The sequence below is a fragment of the Varroa jacobsoni genome, unplaced genomic scaffold, assembly GCF_002532875.2.
Source record: "Varroa jacobsoni isolate VJ856 unplaced genomic scaffold, vjacob_1.0 scaffold_368, whole genome shotgun sequence".
Lineage (NCBI taxonomy): Eukaryota > Metazoa > Arthropoda > Arachnida > Mesostigmata > Varroidae > Varroa > Varroa jacobsoni.
This window is the reverse complement of record NW_019213270.1, coordinates 23548-42951: the sequence shown is the minus strand read 5'-3', so window position 1 is coordinate 42951 and position 19404 is coordinate 23548. Positions and strand designations below refer to the sequence as shown.

General features: G+C 40.1%; 1 protein-coding gene across 1 annotated transcript; it reads right to left on the bottom strand.

The window, feature by feature from the left end:
* Positions 1–15580: 15580 nt before the first annotated feature.
* On the bottom strand, positions 15581–16075 carry LOC111259801 (uncharacterized). Its single transcript, XM_022832044.2, has one exon. The coding sequence runs from the start codon at positions 16041–16043 to the stop codon at positions 15690–15692; it is 354 nt and encodes a 117-aa protein (XP_022687779.1). The 5' UTR covers positions 16044–16075; the 3' UTR covers positions 15581–15689.
* Positions 16076–19404: the final 3329 nt, after the last annotated feature.

The following is a 19404-nucleotide window of genomic DNA, read 5'->3' as shown; positions in this document are numbered from 1 at the left end:
CACATCGCGCTGTACGACGCGCTAGTCCTATCGGCACAATTGCAATATGTATACAGATGATTAATTCGTTTCTATTTTCAGCTCCATCCAGCGGGAATCAAAGATATCCTTAGCCCTTAAGACTTCCCAGTTTCAGTTGCCAAACACCGTATTCCTCCTCTAGGCAGTATATATACTATACAATTTACTGTTGGAGCCAATAATCGAAAACGGTTAGGAAGTGCATCTTTCCTGCGTACGCCCCTACGAATGCCGGAAATAAGAAAGAAGCTATTTATATGCAATCGTATAAAATTAAAGATAAGAAAACCAAAGGTAACGGCTTTAAGAAATTGCAACAGGAGTGGGCATCTCAATGAGCGTCGCTGTCAGGATCGGACGGCTAATAACAAAAATTAACAAACGGTAAGTGACAAATTTTACAGGTCCTTACCGAGGACGAATATTAGCAAGTGAAGAAAAGAAGCGTGAAGCAACCTGTGCACCGAAGCCGAGGTCAGCTTGCGAGTTCGCGAATGATTTCCATATCAGTAGCCGACATACTGAAACGGCCACGTTCTGAAGCGAAAAGCGAATGAGCTAAAAGAAAACTAGGGCGCTTATTAGGGATCGATATGATAAAGCACGGAGTGGTTAGGATGAAGGGGCTGAATACTGTTCTTCAAGCATGTGACAACAATTATGAGGTTCAAAGAAGAATCAGCCAGAGTGCAGCAGTCTCCACGGGCTTCAAGCTGAAGCGGACTTCGAAGCATTATAACATTGAAATGGATATCCGAACGTAATGTCGATGAATCATGAGACCAGTTAAATTAGTCATCTTGCCGCATCTGGCCAATGAAAAAATTAGCAATTTTTACTAATATATGAACAATACTGCGAGTTCTTAGAGAAGTTTGAACTGAGGGCAAAACGGCGTTATCTTGAGCGTGGGGGGCAGTAGACTTCCAAGCGGAATGGAATAGCAAAATAAACAGATAACCACAGCCAACAGACCCCTGGAAAAGGAATAGAGGGTCGGCATCAAATGAATTTCAATAGACAGCAGATTTCTAGATGAGACGAAGCGGAGCGGAAAGAGACGTTAACGGGTGGAGAGAAACAGCGAGAAGTAAAAATCAATGAGCAACAGGTAATCAATGCCAAGCCAACCCTATCGCAACAAAAAAAAATCGCAAAGAAAAAGTGCCAAAAAGCGACATTAATAAAACCGTGACAATGAACAGACTTCCGGAGATATTGAAGCTACAGAAATACCAGACAAGAGATAAACTAAAAGTGGAAAAGGAACAGGGGTCAATAACTCACAAATCGCAAGGGGTCGGTAAATTGCAGGATAAAATACAACTGTAAAAGATACAAAATATTACTTGCAAACAAATGGCAAAGGATAGCAAAAATCAAGACACGCTGCAAGCGTAGACGCAGTTTAATGAAAGTTATTACACTAGAAACAGAAGATCTAAACGATATTATCAACTACCCCTCCCTGCTCGCGAACCCGAGATTTGTGTCTTGACTTCGTTTTTTTTAATTAATTAGTCCAAAATACAGAGTACTAGTATGCACTATTCCGTATACATGGAGAAGATAGGAATAGCAGCTGGGAAGCTCATCGGTTTCGGGGAACGATGAGCTTTACACGGTCGATTCAGCACGCCGTGGTTGGCAGCGAGGAAGCGTCCGAGCTGCTTTGTGAAAATTTAAAAGTAAAAAGTTCACGACGTAAAGGTTTCTCCTTCTGTTCACAATTAATCTGTTCATGGTATCAGTACAACATGGCGTTAGGGCGACCATTGGTTTTAATTCATAATCTCGTTCTTCAATGTGGATTTACGTTTTTTCTCTTTTTCTAGTTGGTTTTGATTAATAGCTTCACCTTCTTCTAGGAGAAGGCTGAAGTGCGTGCACTTTATGAAACGAAAGTTCCAGGTGCGCAGCAGATGGATGTATCCGAACGCAGCTTAGAAGGATGTTAAGAGCGGTGTTGGCGGCCACTAACGTAAAAGGGGACATTGTCAGGCAAGTGCGAAGTTTCTATTGAGGTTGGTTGTAAGAGCTTCAGAGCTTGTCTAAATATCGGGTCATGTCACAAGCAGTATATTGTTAGCCGGCAAAAGCGATGGCAAGCTCATAAACCTGAGGAGAACACGGGATAACGGGAGAGCAGTGGATGGACAAAACACAGCTTTGTGAAAATGGTCGAAGGATAGAAATGATTCATAAAATCGTTTGCCCATATGACGGAATATCCTGTTAAAAGGGTCGTAGGACAACGGTAAGTAAGGCGAATGTATGAGGTGTGCGTTAGACTTGGTCGGAGAAAATGAAAGTACTTAGTAGTGAACAGCAAGCTCTTCAACCAATTTGTGCTATGAATTAGTTGCGGCACTGTGAGATGTTTAAGGAGAGCTAAATACCAGCTTTACAAGTACTTCGATGCTGCCGGGGGCACTATAACCCACAAGGAAGAGTGAAAATCGACCGTAGAGTGATGCGGAGCTGTGCCGATAGTGAATGTTGTTTGAAGAACGATAAGAGCACGTAAGAGCGCTGGAAAGAACTCGCGGAACCTCATCAAACGATCGTTTGCGTCCGATTTTGTTCGTAAAAACAAGTAACGAATCTAAGCAGAAGAAAGGATTAAATAAAAGTATTAATTACGCAAAGCATTACGTCGAATGCGCCGGCAATACGAGAAGCGGCGACATTGAGCGGAACTCATGAGGCCAATTAATTTAGCCCTTTGGTTAGTTGTTAATTTACTTTAGACACTTTAAATAATGCCGATATAGTTCAAAAATGGGCTAGATATTGATCTTGTAAGTATATAGTTCGGGATCCGATACACTGAAAAGCAGAAAGGTAGACGTGACGTTGGAGGAAAGAACGTGACATTGTATATATATATATACAACGTCACGTTCTTTCTTTCGGTCATCGAACGTTGTTGGACGCCCGTCTACCTTTTTACTTTTCACTGTATCGGATCCCGAACTATATACTTACAAGACCTTTACTTGTAGTACAAGAATCATCCGCTTTTTATCCTTGAGGGAACACGTTTGATTTGATGAATTACGCGCCACATCAACACTTTTATTTTGTTGTTTTGTGTTGTTTCTCGAAGTTTCGAAGTTCATTCTCAGGTTCTCGGTACGTTAGGCCGGTAATTCCCTTGTCGTTTGCAAGCTAACCAAAGTATTTTTGCCCAACAAAACAATCCATTAATAACAGCACCGGTCACTACCATCTGCATCTGCAATAGCAGGAAAGAAATTAATAGTCATCGTCTCTCTCGTCGTCGTTCTCTCGTACAAACTGTTCGTATATGGCGGGGCTGTACAGAAAACATTGTTAGGTGACGCTGAGTGGTAGTTGGTTCGCTTGCAATGGTCTCTGGCGGCTGCTCTTAAAAGAGTGCCACCGACTCTCAGGGTGCCAGATTTGGCCGCCAGCCGTTTAGGACAAGAGAGCTTAGACAACGTGCTACGCATCACTTCACTATATCACGACCGAAACACCTTTGCCTACTTTAGCACCTTCACTGAACAAGCCTCGTACAGGAGCCGATGGGTCGGATGCGCATGGCGTATAATGTCTAGCGATAGCTTAGGCCAGAGGACGGGGCGGGATGCTCGAACAACAGCTAACATAGGCTTCTTGGACCCATCCAGTCTCAGTGGCCTTGCCAACGACATATGAACGTATATTTTTACCATCTACGCGGATCTGTCTAACAGATGCGTTGCCAATGGGCAGGATTCATGTTAATTAGTGTAGCGCCCTGCGTAGTACGAGGTTCTCAATTTGGTTATATAAAATAGATACAGCAGTAAATAGTGTCCGTATATAGAGTCTACTAGTGCAACTGATCATAACTACAGCAAAAACAATTTCAAAAGCTGACCATTTTTGACTATTGCTATAGGCATACGGTATAATCTTGCACAAACTACTATGTTAGGTTTGCTAAAAAGGCCATGGTAGCAAGCCATTTATGAGGACGTTTGGTCGCGTATACAGACAATACGTGAATGCATGTTTAGGTATTATTATAGCTCCAACCATCTACGTACAGCTACATATTCGATATTGTATCTTATTGAATACTTACATGACGGTGCACAGATCCGTAAAGAGACAAGCATCAACGTAACGGAGCAACGTAACGGAGGCCTAAATTCACTGCATTGCTTAAACAGAAAGAATTACACTCTTGAATAAGCCACAATGAAGAATAGTTCAAAAGACCCCAACTATCTTCGCATGGATATCAAAATACAAACAGAAACAAACTTTTCAGACGCAGTAACCGTATATCACAATATGTAATTGTAGTTTACTACCTTTAGTGGGTCCTCGCCCTTTGTACAACAACTACGTGCATTGTGCAGGTGTACCCTGTGCATCATTGACATGTCGATACAGCCCGATTGGCGCAGCATCGAGCTAAAAAGCTTATCGTTCCCGTCCTCTGTGCCGTTTTTTGCACTTAGCCATTGTCAACCACCTAACATAAAGGACACATGTTCTCTTATTAGCAGCCAGATTATATCATATACTTGAATCTCGGCAGTCCATAAGCTCTACTGACTGTTTCCGCCTTCGTCTGTCAAGGGACTATTCAATAACGACTCGAGAGGACGCAAAAAGTATTTCTGATTTGATACAGCGGCGTGACGCCGGCGTCAACGATGTACTGTTACCGGCCAAATCTGGCTTCCTGAGGTCCACTCCGTAAACGGGGCCTGTTAAGGTTCGTTCTGAGCAGATTGAATCCAGCACAGCCTTACAGATTGATTCCTGGCCCCGATTCATGGGACAAAGGCAGAAAGAGAAAACAAACGAGTAGATCCCTTTTTGTCCCGGCTATCGCAAATGCACACGATGTTGGCTCTGGCTCTTATCAATGAGTTTTCTTTTAATAAAAACGCTGATAACAACATTGATCGAAGCATCACCCGTCGAATGTGCAAGAAAACTGAAAATTGATTCTGAAGTACATGTTCCAACCTGACAGCTCTGTACAGGTGCATGTAACGAAAGCTATCAGTTGCAATGAGTTAAACGAATGTTTTTCTGAAATAATCGTGGTTGCTGATACCATATCATGGTCTGTAACAATAGAGTCACACAGCTGCTCAAATTGATCGCTATTGAGATCGTGCAGCGATACCGTGTTCGCTTACCGCTTTGGTAGGTTAGGTTTTCTGGCTTGTTACATCAAAAACGAAAAATCCTAATTAAAATGAATCCAGCAGATATCCGTCGTATTGCTTAAATTGTCTAAGTTAAAAACAATACTTATAGAAGCCATAAATCTAGTATATATATGCAATTACTGAGCTATGCCGAAGTAGATAAAAAACAGGCGATATGCCTCTAAAGCATTACATAAGAGAAGCTGTAGAATCTGTTACCATCTACTTGTTAAATTATGGAATTATGAGCTAGGGGATTTGCAACAGACTAACGAGAAGTTGGGCTGTTTTTAAACGTATCTGTCAATAGGCTATAGCAAAGAAAGGCGAAAGAACGGTGTCTAAACTTATCCACTGCACATGTGCCACTACACACAATACGTTAGTCTAGTGTTTTCTGGAAGCAGAACCATTACCGTTTCACTCGTTTATATTTGTTTGCCAAACAAAAAAAGGTGTGATGTTTTTGCCAGCTAACTTCGGTACACTGTTATCAATTGAATGTAAGCGATTGTTAACAGCAGCTTGTTCCAGTTACGTATGTCTATCATACAACATGATCTCAGACGTTGTCTCAATAGGATATGTTTCGGACATTTCTGGTGTCCAGATGCAGCGGATACATCTCTCACGGTCATTAATTAGGTGAGCAGGGATTCCTAGCTTCAGGCCAAAATCATCTCTGCATGTCCCTTCTCGAAGGGTCGGTTATCTAACCTTGCCAGTGCAGTGTCGAATTGCGCTGCTGGGCACAACATAATAGTGTTCTGCCCAGCAACGCAATCAGAAATTAGAAACGCTTAATTGACACATAAATGTTAGTGAGCGGAGTAAACCGGTGAAGCTAAGTTTCCTATGGGATCCTGGCTTGATTGCTTGTCAAAAGCGTCAGTGGGAGCCACTTTTTTTAGCATTGAAGGTCCTTACGAATTGCTTTGTTAAGATGGTATGGTGCTATTCAGAGGTATGCACTAAAAATAGGTTTCTCTCTATGCAGTAAGCATTTTAAAAAATGCCTAAAGCCAGCGTGAGGCTGCTATTACGAAGTGCATTGTTGTAAATTGTAGACGTTTTTATTTCAGGAATTGAGTACAAACAACAAAAATTCTATATTGCTTAGCTTCGCAGTGACCTCGACATAAAAGCTCATATTTTTTTGTGTGGCTGTTGATCTACCCTACGAGCTTTTAGTTAAACGAATACTAGGAACTAGTGCATCATTCATGTATACGAATCTTGCTTTGTTGATTTTTTTTTCCATAAGGGCAAGCTGCCATTGCTGGCATTTTCAGGTGAGCTTGAAGTAACACCACCAATGTGGATTTTTGGGGCATCGAAGTGCATCTCTCACAGGCCGCTTGTTAACGTCGAATCTATAAGCCATGCTGTTAGCATTTAATGTTAATGTTTAGTATTAGATAGGTCAATGACAAGAGCTGCTTTCAACGAAATGGTTTCCCGCGCCAAACGTATTCGCGCGTTTTCCTTTAGGCTCATGGCCTGACTATTATCAGCAATATGATACTGGGACTGCTCGTTATAGTTCATACATTGTGACAATCTCTAGTTTCATATCTAACGAATTCAAAAAAACTTTAAGATCCCTTTTTTTTCAATTAAATGATAGGGTCATGGTCGACGCCGTGAATCTAAAAATTGATGGATATACCATTCACAGCTGAATTATTTTTGCGTTATTGCAATTCCCTTATCGTTGTTTTACTTAGAAATCTTTCCTCAAAGGGAAGATATTCCTTAAAGCGGATCTGTGAGTCCAACGGCTTCAAAGCTGTGATTAGAAGATTAGGCAATTTAATAGAGAAGACACTTCCGAGATACGAATTTATCTCTACTAATAGACCGCAACTCATATACATGTATTTCAGGCTAACGAAGAGCGTCACTTTTTCTCTAATTTAAATTTTTCTGCATAATTTTCCCTATATAATAACGATCTGATTCGATGCAACAAAGGCACTACGTCCAAATGCACTGTCCGACCGGCTTTTTTTTTTTGCGTTTCAACATCAAACGTTGGTCCTTATCGTAACCATATTATTTATGAAATTGGCTTTTTGGGTAAGGTGATAGCATTCCTTTTCCTGTCGCCTTCTCCTACCTTTGACGTCGGTCTCAGCTTCATCTTTTGCGTCGTCGCGTTCATCAAAGCAATATACGCGTGCTATAACTTTTTTCCGGATAAGACAATCGCTGATACGGAGATCTGGATGAGAATGAGTCTTGTTTTGACTATAGCACGGACATAGATTTTGAATCGGTTAGCGCATGATCAGTCCAAAGATATACTTTTCTCACAGATGTTGGTAGAGCGGATGGATATTGGGCGTACTTATAATTGAACGAGATCTATAGGATTTCCTATGGATACAGGTGGTTATTATTTACGGTGATCATTTGTAGTTTTTGTGGATGTCTTTCGTGTTGTTACAAACGGCCTCAACTTTAAATAGCTCGGAAAGTTATAAAAAGTAAACAATGGGCAATGGCTAAAACTTTATTTCATCAGAGCATGCGGCCTGATGATCAACAGTGTTGAGATTACTCGGGGCAAAACGTTGACAAACAAAACGAGAAGCAAATAAGGAATCTAAATATGATTATGTTATTTTCTGTCGTATATAGAAAATAGCGGAATAACAGAAAAAATATGCCACAGTACCGCTTGTAGTACTACTGACCGCATGTTGAAATGCCTTGGCGTCAGCAAAATAGTACTGAGCTATACGCTAGTGCTATCAGTGTATGAACTATATCACCAAACTGTGTCAGTTTCTTTATCTTGACGAGAATAGTACCGAAGACGCTAGAAAATCAAATTTGATAATGATAAAAATGACGAATTAAGCGAAACCCAATAAAAATTTATTGTTACCAAATTTACTTTAAGCATCGTCTAGCTAAATGTTTTATACTGTACAAAATTTGCTATATTAGATAATATATCATAGAGCATTTTTGGGATCGATATACCCTGACTGGGTACGAACTATATGGTAAAATGGTCAAGACTAACATAATCGATTCGCTCGAAAAATCGTCTCGATAGAACGTAGAGGCGCACCCTTCTCCAGACACGCTGCCCTGCATATCTCAGAACGAGCTGCTGAACTAGTACAGACACTTCAACTTAAACTAGCAGGCATCGCTTAGTCGACTGGATCTTCCAGGTATCAAACAACTCTACCTGCTTCTTTGAATCAATTATCCGAAGAGATGTATATTTTGTTGAGCCTTATGCCTCATATGAAAAAGGAAATCGTTTCTTATTACAGAACACAATAGAAACACGTTCGCGTTTACTCTAATATATCGTGTCTTTTTGCTTGCATAGCTCTATGGCCGAAGTTTCTAATCAATACATATAAGTAGGAAAGGTTCTTTAGTATCCTTTAAAAATACATAATATTTATATTTTTCTAGACTCTAACATAATAACATTGGTCTTGATTGAACGTCGTGAGATAACGGTCTTGGTGCGTCAAGGGTTGAGATGCGGTTCAGTTGAGATTTATAAATCTGTACCACTCAAGTGTTTATAAATTAAGTACGGCTCAAAAATTTGTTTGTATTTCAATTGCAGTGCTACTGCCGTTCTCATTTTGAGTTGAAAGTACAGCATACCTTAGTACTGCAGACATATGGCACGTAGTGAATGACCTAATGAGTTTTTAATTTTTTTCATCTATTGACAGAAGCATTTTGTAGAGCTGTAATACAAGAACATGATGATCAAGTAAATCCATCGCATACTGGGTTCGTTCAGGTAACGAAGTTAAAGATTTCTCCCACCAGAACTTTAGGATTAAACATCAGAAATAAAATGATAAACAAGCTAATAGTCTGGGCGGGGTTAGCTTCCCGGGGCTCGGACATTTGAGGTCAGCTGTGCAAAACGACAGGCAGCCCTACAAAAAGGTGTCGATATATTGTATAAACCGAAAAAGCCAGTTACACTTAACGTACCCATGAAAGGCGCTCACCTACGCGACGTTTTTGCTCGAATTGGTTTAGCAAAGGTTTTACCTCACTTGCTTGGTCTAACGAGTTGCGCAAACGGCGCATGATAGTCGCCTAGGTTAGGTACTTCAGAAACTAGCCCGAAATCGGTCACTCGACCTGTCTAAAAATCTGCGGCAAATAAGTCATTTTAATTGTTTCAGTTACAAAAAAAAGTCTGCGTTATTATTAGGCTGACAAGAAAGTTTCGGCGCTTCTATAAAAGAAAAAAAAACGTTTTTCAGTTCCGGTATGCAGCTTAAGTTGTTATCCTTGCTCTATCAGCGTGATATAACAATATTTTTAGTTGGTTTAGTTTTAACTGGAAAGAACTCTTCAAAAGTAAATGTTTCGCACATTTTCGACACCTATCCCCATTTGTCGACTTTTAGCGACCCCCCAAATCGACATTTATCGCTACAACGACGCTATCGCTAAAAGGACTGCTTAAAAGTGGTTCGTATAGTTTAAAACGGTGTCCAGGACTTTAGGAATGCCCTATATTCCCCGACCAACTTTCTGAGTTTGATGGCACCTATCTGAAGGCACTATTAAAGGCAGGTCGCCGACAAATTTGGAAGCTGGCCGAAAAGATGGGCTTCAGTTACGCGACTGTCATCAGCCACCTCAGGTCCATTTTGTTTACGCATAATCTTAAGGATCCTTGAATCCAACAAAAAATCGCAGCTTAACATTGCATTTTAACATTTCGGCCAATATTGAGCATCACGCGGTCATAATGGCCGACCTTTGCACAGAACTGACGCCGGTGATGCTAAGTGGTTTTGTGCATCAACTTAAACCAAAGATCGGAATGGATGAATCCAGGGATGAAGTCAAGGCTTAGGGTCCAACCAGATTTTCATTAAAAAAAAAGTTATGCCTTGTGTTGGTAACTGCGAGGACGTGATTTACTGGGAATTGTTTTCAGACAATTGATTGGCACTTCTTTTTTTTGGCCCAGTTTCATAGGGTCAATCAGGCTAGTCAATGAAAAAAAGCTAAAAAACTGAGTCAGATCATGCTGCTTTGCGCAAAGCTATACAGAGAGACCATCGTCAAAATTGCTTTCCTGGATCTCGAATCGAAGGCTTTGCTGCACCTTCTGTATTCTCTGCAATTTGCATCGATAAATGTTTCACTTTTTTTTCTTTATCTACCGGCAAACTAAATTAGTGCCTTCACATTTGATAGTAAAAAGATGAAAGGTTAGCTGGACGATTTCTTGCAGACCAAACCTGTAGCGATAGGTCAATTGGTGGAAGTTTGCGAATAGTGACGGGGCTCCATAATATACTAACTTACTGTTAAAACAAGCAAAAATATGGCGTATTTTATTTAGCGGGGATTTTCTCCCCAACCTAATAAAATGCAGACCAACAGTTCGGGAAGGTTTAGAAAAGATGTTTATTCATTTTCTGCGTTCGTACTTTCGATATAGCGTTGTAACTAAGGTTCCGACGAACTCCGAAGCGCGTACGCCTCGCTCATGGCAAGGTAAGGTTTGGAAGGCCAGCTTGGTTATTATCTCATTGAAGGATAACCGAAATGCAAATTATCATGAATCGATTTTAGTTCGAATTATTTTACGCTACCTTTCATTTAGAGATCATCAGATGCAATACGATATAAGCTTGTCATGTAAGTGGAATATCGAGGAGGTGGCGGTGGGTCATAAATCTGTAACCTCTAAGCCCAACTGTAACATTATGTGGGTAAAAGGCAGTGGAGTCGTGTGCCTTAGTTGTTCTAATTTTAGGCACAGATTCACACAGGCACAGACGCAGAGCTTCTAACGAGAAAAATAATAGATCATATATAAACGCAAAGCCTGCTTTATTTAGAAAGTGATAGTTCTGGCTGCATGTAGAATGTCCTCATACGCTTATCGTGTTCACACAGTGCACGATAAATGGTACAGCACGAGCTGAGAGAGCAAAAGTTTTTTTTTTTATAAATTTGCAACAGAATTCTAACCTCATAAAGCTTTGAAATCAGCCTAAAGACAAAATTATCGTACATTTACTTCTTCATATCGAGCCTTTCAAATATACAGATATAGGCACAGGCCAAATAGATCTATTAGATCGCTGGGAAAAGACACTAATCGTGCTCTAGTTCTATGGCAATTAAGTTTTAATTCGGTCGATTAATTGTTTAACACGATAATAAGATTTTTTGGACTTCACATTACTTCAAGGCTGTTGATTTCTTGTCTACCATCATATAACAACAAAACGAATACCGAATACTGAATTGTGCAGTATTTTATCATCCCTCCTATTTGTCTCACCTCAGTTAATTACCTTAGATAAATTGGAGAGGTCCAACAGCTAATGCAAGAAAATATACTTCATTATGGCAACAGGAACAAGCCTGAACCAAGCACCTATGTTAACGCGCGTGGCGTCGCGTTGAATTTGAAACAACTCTTTTTGCTGCTGCTTTTTTTTCATAGCGTCAACTATCTGATTAAGAGTTAAGTGTATAGTTTTGCATACATTGCAGGTTATTTTAATGAACACACAGTGACGGATCGAACGGTCAAGATGATGGAGTTCGGACGACGGAGATGACGGATGAAGGTATGTTGACGGCAGGCAGTTCCACGTAATAAGTGTAAGGGGTATTGCCGCTGAATTCAAGATGGAAAGATCAGAAAAGCTGGTACATTATTCTGCTGTATCCGAACAAAAACACTATAAAATGTTACAGGTTTGATCGCAAACTGATTTTTAGCTTTACATGCGCATTTGTTCCTGCAGTAACAACGTAGTTCAGAGTAAGTCTACCTTTGCGAACCTCAGAGTGCAATCTTCAAGCTTTGAATTTCACTTTCAATCTGCAAAATCTTGCCAATATCTCGTAGCCTTTATTACGCTAAACTACAGATTGATAGAGCCTCCTGCGTCGATATTTTCCTTATATCCACATTGCTCACTTAAAGCTCCTTGCTACTAGCCAGTAGTTTCGAATGTTCATCTATTTACATGTGCCTTTTTCTTCCAAGATTTCGTTAAGCTTCCCGCAATGACCGCCTATTTTTGAACCATTTGATTATACCTTTATTATACATAAAAAAGACCGAAGAGTTCCTAAAAAAAGGCAAAAATCAAAATCATCAATTGTAGTACAGTAACCGACGATCTGCTGAGACTACACGTATACCAATTGGACGTGGCCACTTGCGCTATGTACCTGTCTGAAAATAACTGTAACATATTGCAACAACAGTGATTAACAAAAACTTTTTTAAAAAAAAAAGGGTTGTGTCTGTGTGAACACCCATTGGTTCAGGCTTTTCGCGATATGACAATGTACGCAAACCGAATTGTGCGGTCGCTTAATACAAATAAGATACAGGTAAACCAACGACAAACACGATTTTCATTCAGGTGTATTTGCTATTATTACTTACAGTATTTCAATATTACATAGAAATAAGACTATTATGTCAATAGTAGGGTTCTGTTCTTATGGCTCTTATGGGGAGTTTTGCTAGGTCTGTTGCCCAACCAAGCGTCTTTTGAAACAATATCGACATGTAGACATGAAACATTGACGTAATGCCGATTGTATAGGTTTTCGCATTGAACCAAACGGACAAAAGTTGTCTTTTTAGAAAGACAACTTTCGTCCGTAAGGTATAATGCAAGAAAAAAAGAACTTTAACAAACAAAGTTTTTTGTTTTCTTGTTTTTCGTGAGGACCAAACGATAGCTTGTAAATAATAGCTAGCTGTATAGTATGAGCACTGAAAGTTACCTGGCTCATAACTTATCAAGACGCTCCTCAGGCTTTCGGTGGTGTTCTTGAAATGTAACAAGTATTAAAGTTGCCGAGTCATGTCAACATCACTCATTTGACAACAAAAGACCGTGTTGGCTTCTTTGCTTTTGGCAGACATAATTTCACACACTTCCCAGAATTAGTTAATAACATTGTTCTAGATAACCTTTGTTATAATTTTCAGTTTAAATGTCAACTTAATAACACTATCCAGCCATTTTACAGAGAAACGAATTCTTCTCAAGTCCCGGCTCTTGCCACCTGAAGAATAACACAGTGCCACAAGATTATAACTAAACTTTAATAAGCTTCACAAATGATGTTCATATGCTGCATGTGACGAGGTGTTTGTTGACGTGTAAGTGCTATGTCTAAGAACAATAGAACATTGTTCAAGCGTATTTTGTGGACAAATTTAAAACGGTATCGATTCGGTGTTCTGTACTTTTGCTTTTGGAAGGATTAGCTGTGAGGTATATCGAGGCAGGTTGACTTAAACCTTGCACTCATTGATACAAGCACCTCGGTGACCGCGCACCCATAAAGGAAGGCCAGGCTGTCGTGTACGAGCTTCAATACTGAGTGGTCACTTTATGGTTCGCACAACAAAACTGGTAGTAGTTAAGCTTTGTCATTTTCATAGTACTCCACGCGTTAGGTAGCATTCGCAGTGCTGTATGCTCAATACAGCCCCTTCGCTTTGTATCCGAGGTAACATTTTGCGGCCAGTACACAGGTAAAAACAAAATTCAGATTTGCTTATAATCAGCAAACTTGAGCAGTTGACTGAGACTGACTAAATCAGAAAATGGTTAGGTGGCAGCCCGTTCATATATATATATATATAAGTCAAATAGATAGCATTTCGTAATGTAAAATGATAGTGGATATAAGTAGATTTACTTATATATAGTTGTATGTAGCATTGGCTGGAATTCTGCAGAGGTGATCGTTTCAATCCAATTCCACTCACCGCGTTCCGTAGTCCCCTATGAAGCCACCTCCGTATCCTTGAGAAACGACAGAACGCTAGGGAACGAAACCATGAATTTAGATGCGTAAGAGGTTGAGTAATGTATTTTCAGACATAGAAAACAACGAGCTTCACCTAGTGTGTCACGGTAGGACATATTCGCCACTTTAGCATGTGAAATGACAGCATTGCCACACCGAGCATTATATCCACCACCGAAATTTCCACCGTAACGACAAAAACCTTCAATCTGTTCCTTTCGAACGAGAAGAACTGCAACGATTTTGTCCAGTAAACAAATGGTGGCAACAAGTTGTCACCATTGTATAGTGGTCCTTCGGAAAAAGGTACGAACTGGAAGTTCGAACTTCTAAACTAATCGTGCGACAACTGACGCTTATGTGAAACATAATGCTAACTAGTGAGTAGCACTCGTGGTAATAATAAACAGTTACTCTGAGTAAATTTTAGTATTATTTGTTAAATTATATATTAAAATGTATTATTCTACAAAACGTGGATTTTTTTGCGCAGTATGGATCCATCTTGATTTTTATAGCTCTCTAAAATTAGCCAACCAGGTACCGACAACAAGCGATTTTAGACGCAACACTTCCGATGGGTATCACCGCCATACTGTTGAGGAAAACATCTATGTAGACAAGCTGTTGTCCACATTTTATGTGGTGCACATCCTTCGTAGGTCATGCGTTCTTTTCACTATTATCTTAATAACCGAGAAAGGTTCTCCCTGAGACAGAAATTATCCCTATAGGCTAGTTCAAGGGATGACCGACAAACTTTTGCACAGCGTATAAAGGCTACTCTGCATAAAGCCTATTTCAGAAGCAGATTTTCTGATTCCAATCCAGTTTCTGCTTGGCACCCACGACGTGATTACGCGCTAGGGAAACCGCATAGGAACCATCACCTGACAACGGAAAATCCAAAACGTGGGTTTGGGCTTAGCCGCTTTCCCTGGCTAATAATAAAATTAAAACTTTAAGTGGTCCATTGTCACGATCTTGCCTTTCGTGTGAAATAGTAAAGCCTTGAATAGTCGACTGGCCTTACATAGGTTTTTGACAAAGGCGCCAAGTAAATAGAAGTCCGATTTACGAACAAATAGCCATAATCAGGCCTGATGAAGCATGCCTGGAATCACTAGTCTTTTTCAGAAGATGATGACCCGAACGACTGTGTGAAGTACATTCCATCAGGTTAAAAATTGAGTACTGTATCTACTTCGAAACAGCGTTCGATAGAGAATATGGCGACAGTTGAGTACAAAGCAAGTCAATTTGGCCGACCTGCCAGAAGAATCTATCCGTATTATTTTTGCTGCCTTCCAACAATGCCGGGCTGCCTTCGTCAATAAACTGAAATCATCAGCCCCTCGAAAATCTGTGCATCCGTCATATACTATTTTAGAACGTATGCGTTTCATTGCTGAATTTTGATAGACTACAGTTTTGCAATGACTATCTTTGCCCTGTTTGTAGTGTTTAACGTGCTTCGTGTGATCTGTAGTGGTTTTTGCGTATAGCTCCTCAGTAAATAATATTGCTTTTCTTTTCCCTATAATAAATAAAATTCGCAGTCTAACATTAAAGCAGTAGTTTATTATAAACATTATTTGTATACAATTGTACATAGTATTGACTTGAATTCTACAGAGATTTCGGTTCTTCGCAATTTAATTTTATCTACCACCACCCGTGCCCCCCTCCATATCCTCCCCCAAAACCACCTCCGAAACCTCCACCGTATCCGTGCGAGATAACGGGAACGCTAGAGACCGAAACTACAGGCTTCGACACGTACGAGATGGACTTAACGGGTTTCGAGACATAGGAAACGACGGGCTTCTTCACATAGTGCGTAGAGACAATGGGGGTTTTTACGTACGAGACCTTCGCCACTTTAGCATGCGAGACTACAACGTTATCATGCCAACCACCATATCCTCCACCGAAATCGCCTCCGTAACCTCCAAAGCCGCCGGCCGATGCCGCACCAACAAGAAGAGCCGCAATGGCATAGATAGCAACGCACTTCATTATTGACGGTTTGTGGAACCAATAAATGTTTATACAAATAGCGACAGACTGCCAGCCTTTTATAACACGCCTCTGGGAGAGGACAACAAATCGCGGCTTCGATCTTCTGGACAAACCGTGCGATAACTACGTGATGCGATCCCAATACGTCTATGCTAAAAGTAATGCTAGCTGGTAAATAACACTCATATTGATGTTACACAATTGATGCGTAAGCTTCTTTAGAAATGATTGCGCTATTTTTCAATGGGACCGAAAGGAAATCATGACATAACTGAGGAATTCACGTAATTTCTGATAATTGTTTGTTTTCATCAGCCGGGGAGTGTGACATTCCATCCGGTCCTCACGTTAGGACTTCTATTTGTGTTTACCAAAATATTACGTATTTTTGGCCCTTTAGACACACTTTCACAACTGGATGGTCTTCACAGGTCACTAGAAGTAACTAATCAGCCAGAGGCGAGACCTAGCTTTATCTTAAATAGCTTTAACCAAAGTTGTTGTCATTCTATTCTCGAAAAATGTTGAGCAGACAAACGGTTCTCTATATTTGCTTGGTAATTCCTCGTGAGTCGTGCTTTTTTGTACTGTCATTTAAATAGCCTTATCGTCTACGAGGCCCCCCCTTCCCCCCGACAACTAATTGATAATTTGCTAGTAAAGCGTAAAAAAAAGAGGCGTTATCTGCAGGAAACCCATGAGGTGATCAAAAAATCTTCGCATATCAAATATTCAAGACATTGTCTTCGGATTTAGATGTGCTTCCTGTATGGCTTTTTTTTGGTGACCACTACATATTATAGAATCGCTGCGTCATTACATGGTGGGGTAACACAGCAGTAAACCCACTCAAGACTGGGGATCAGAAACGACCCATCGATATATTTTAAATCAAGATACATGCCCTAATAAAATTAAAATTTCTTATTTCGACAAACCCATATTTATGTTTCTGCTATCCATGTAGTATTTTAAATCATGAGATAATGGATTGCCCTGTCTGGGATATGGAGAAACACGGTACTCAGTGAAATCCCTAAGATGCAAAAGTTATCCAATGCTACTACAATCAATGGCAAATGATCAATATTAAATGCATTGAAAGTACTTTTAGTTAGAAGTTGATCTTATCGACTTCAACGAAGCGTTCGATGCAGCATCAACGAAACTAGCTGTAAAGAAGCTCAATTTAGTCGCCCTAGCAGAAGAGCTTATGCATATCACCATCCTATGAGGATTCTACAGTCTCATTACGGCACCTCGAAGTACGGAGCTAATGTATCGTCGCGGTCGCCGGAATTGATCGTTATAGTCCCCTCTTAATATTTCTATTAATACGTCAAATATATGTCCTACAGGTCCTCAGAAACCTCTAGATATAAGGAAACCTATAAAGTGAATGAGATTTACGGAAAGACCTATGCCACCGCGTTCACCGCAAATGATTAGCAGCTAGATGTAGTTTCAACGATCGCATCTGCCGTTTTTGTAGCGCTTCATATGCTCCCTCATTATTTGCGGCAATGCGTGCACATGGTTTCTATGTGAGTGGTGTTATTTTTGCTATCCATATAAAATAGTGGTCAAATAAATAGAATTCTCTAATAACCTAAAACACAATTTTTTTAAAGGCATTATTTATATTCAGTTGTACACAGTATTTACAGAAGTGGTGCTCGTTCGGTTCTTCGTAATTTAACTGCACCAGACACGATTCGCGTTCTTCTCCATATCCTTCTCCAAGGCTATCTCCAAAACCTCCTCCGTATTCGTACGAAATGACGGGAACGCCGGAAACCGAAACTACAGGCTTCGATACGTACGAGATCGATTTCATATAAAAACTGAAGAGCTTCTTCATGTAGTGCGTAGAGAAATGCGATCCTAGCGCGCGACTCCTTCGTCACTTTATCGTGTGAAATCACAGCATTATCATATTCAGCCCCGAAACCTCCGGTCGATGCTGTACCAACAAGGAAAGCTGCGATGAAGAGGATAAAAGCGTACTTGATGATCGTGTGTTTTGTTTAGTCAACAAACGCTGACGCAGTGACAACATAAACTGCTTTTTAGGGCACGCTGTTAGGAGAAGGCTACGGCTCCCGGCTTCTATCTGTTGGACAAATTTCTTACTAAACCGATAACCAGGTCTCTATCAATAACACGTAAGCTAACGCCATTGGTAGTTTGAGCTAGAAACTAGATTCCGAATGAACATTTATATTTAGTGACATGGATATAGGAGCTTAATAAAGACAGCCGATCAACTACAAGCGCTAGCTCTATGCAAGTCCTTTTCTGAGAATCACCATTATTCTGTTTCAGAAAAGTTTCAACTCGATTTATGGTCTTCCCTGTGCTTTTATCTAATCACATTCAGTTTGAAAGGATCGTACTATGCACGACGATTGACGGGCGAATTGCCAATGGCATCTCTTAAAGCAAGTTCCTTCCGGGAAACTACATAGTGCTGGTTTCAAGTAACTGCTTAAAACATTGTTCATCATCTTAAAAACACCTTAAGACTTTCTTCAGTTACTTATTGTTTCCGCAACTTTCTACCTGAACGACTGTCTGAACAGGGGAATTTGTTGTCAAAATTTACAAAAAATGCGACAAAATAACGGGACAGTATCAGGCGACTGATAAGTTAAGTGGCCAAAGGGGTCGCTATGATACGGTGGTCCAATTGTAAGCAGTTTACCATCTAATAAGAAATTAGCAAGTCCTCATCAATGCAAGTTCACCTTAGGATCAACTTGAGCTTGAATCAGCCTTTACCTAATTAGTATCCAGTAAATTATGTCCTCGAAGACTACCAAAACATCGGAATAACTTCACTTGCATAAGTAGACAAAAACAATGCGAATTAAAGTCGAAAAATTATTTTGAATATGATTTTAAGTAAACTAGAGCGGAAATGTACCGTATTTAGCAATACTTAACTTTTCAATGCGCTTCATTCTTAAAGACTGTCTGTCTTACACTATGTTCTTATTACAAGAGGTTAGCACAGATCCTTGCTTGTTGCCGACATAATAAATACACGGCTAAGGATTACCTTCTTCATTTGGAGATAAAAATAATACCGTTGATTTTTATGAGCAATTCAGTAATTTTTAAGAGAACATCGGTACGGTAACTAGCATGGAATTGATATTAGACAGCCTTTCTAGGTAGACATCAAATGTTCTAACACACCCGGAACACGCTGGTCTCTTTTCTCACACGTTTCTACAGAATCGCTGGAGAGAAGAAGTAAACATCCACACAGTATGCGACATCCCCATATGATTAGGTGACTAGATCAAACTTGTGCCATTACCAAACTATTACATATATGAATAATTCAGTAACA

Bases quoted from the DNA above. Each gene is read 5' to 3' on its own strand.
- LOC111259801 (XM_022832044.2), bottom strand. From the start codon at position 16,043: ATGAAGTGCGTTGCTATCTATGCCATTGCGGCTCTTCTTGTTGGTGCG.